Below are 1,350 nucleotides of genomic sequence, written 5' to 3'. Positions count from 1 at the left end.
CCCTCATCTTCAACCTTTTCCTGGTTATCTACCTGGTCACCATCCTGGGAAACCTGATCATCATCCTGGCAATCAGCTCTGACTCCCACCTCCACACCCCCATGTACTTCTTCCTCCCCAACCTGTCCCTCACCGACATCTGTATAAGCATGAACACGATCCCAAAGATGCTAGTGAACATCCAAACAGAGGATCAGAGAATCAGTTACACAGGCTGCTTCTCTCAGCTTTGTTTTGTATTAGTTTTTGGCTGTTTAGAAAACTGTCTCCTTCTGGTCATGGCTTATGACCGCTATGTGGCCATTTGTCATCCCTTGAGTTACACGGTCATCATGCACCCATGCCTCTGTGTCCTCATTCTACTCTCCCTGCTCGTGAACATTGTGCATGGTCTGCTCCACAGTCTGGCAGCACTGCCACTGTCCTTCTGCACAAATGTGGAAATCCCACACTTCTTCTGTGAACTTGCTCAGATCATCAAGCTGGCCTGTTCCGATACCTTTATTAATGCCATGCTGATATATTCAGCAGGAAACACATTTTTTGGTATTCCTCTCATTGGAATTATTTTTTCTTATGTTAAAATTGTCTCCTGTGTTTTTAGAATGCCATCAGTTGGGGGAAGGTATAAGGCGTTTTCCACCTGTGGGTCTCACCTCTTTGTTGTTTCCTTTTTCTATGGGACAGCTTTTGGTGTGTACTTGAGTTCTACATTTAGTAGCTCTTCCAATAAGAATGCAATGGCCTCTGTGATGTACATTGTGATCCCTCAAGTGATGAACCCTTTTATCTACAGTTTGAGGGACAAAGAAATGAAGACAGCTCTGAGGCGTCTCATTACTTGGAAGCCTTTTATATGCTGGGGTCATGGGCTTTGAGCAAGCCTTTCTAGAATAGCAAAAGATGAGAAGAATACAGACTGGACAGAAGCCTCACTCTGTGTCACTAAGATCTTCCAAAATGCCCACATAATATGATGTCTAACCACGTTTCAACTTGTATTTTGTGCTTGCCCTTAATTATTCAATTCTATGATTTTTGACAAATAATTTCAACCTTTAAACTCAATTGTATTGCTGTGAATCATTTGAAGAAAAACATTAATTCAGTCCTCAGTTTTAAAAACTGCTCATGCATCATTTTCACAGAGGTAATGTCGGAGTAGGTGAACTGAACGAAAGTTGCACTGATGTCTCGAGATGAGCTTCTGTGTGGTCCCACAGACAGAGCCATGATTGCTTTCTCCCACATGACGTCAATGAACTGGACTGTTATGTGTAATTACTGACACTTTCCTCAGGCAAATGCATTTTTCTAAATTCATATTAGCATCTCCTCTATCGGGTGTTA

General features: G+C 42.3%; 1 protein-coding gene across 1 annotated transcript; it reads left to right on the top strand.

Moving 5' to 3' along the window:
• The first annotated feature begins 101 nt into the window (after positions 1–101).
• On the top strand, positions 102–878 carry LOC104875260 (olfactory receptor 7G2-like). Its single transcript, XM_010642693.2, has one exon. The coding sequence runs from the start codon at positions 102–104 to the stop codon at positions 876–878; it is 777 nt and encodes a 258-aa protein (XP_010640995.2).
• The last annotated feature ends 472 nt before the right edge of the window (positions 879–1,350 follow it).

This window comes from Fukomys damarensis, unplaced genomic scaffold (assembly GCF_012274545.1).
Source record: "Fukomys damarensis isolate Sample0158 unplaced genomic scaffold, DMR_v1.0_HiC HiC_scaffold_37, whole genome shotgun sequence".
NCBI classification, from domain to species: domain Eukaryota; kingdom Metazoa; phylum Chordata; class Mammalia; order Rodentia; family Bathyergidae; genus Fukomys; species Fukomys damarensis.
Note: the sequence above shows the minus strand (reverse complement) of the source record. Positions and strands in the feature narration are given on the sequence as shown.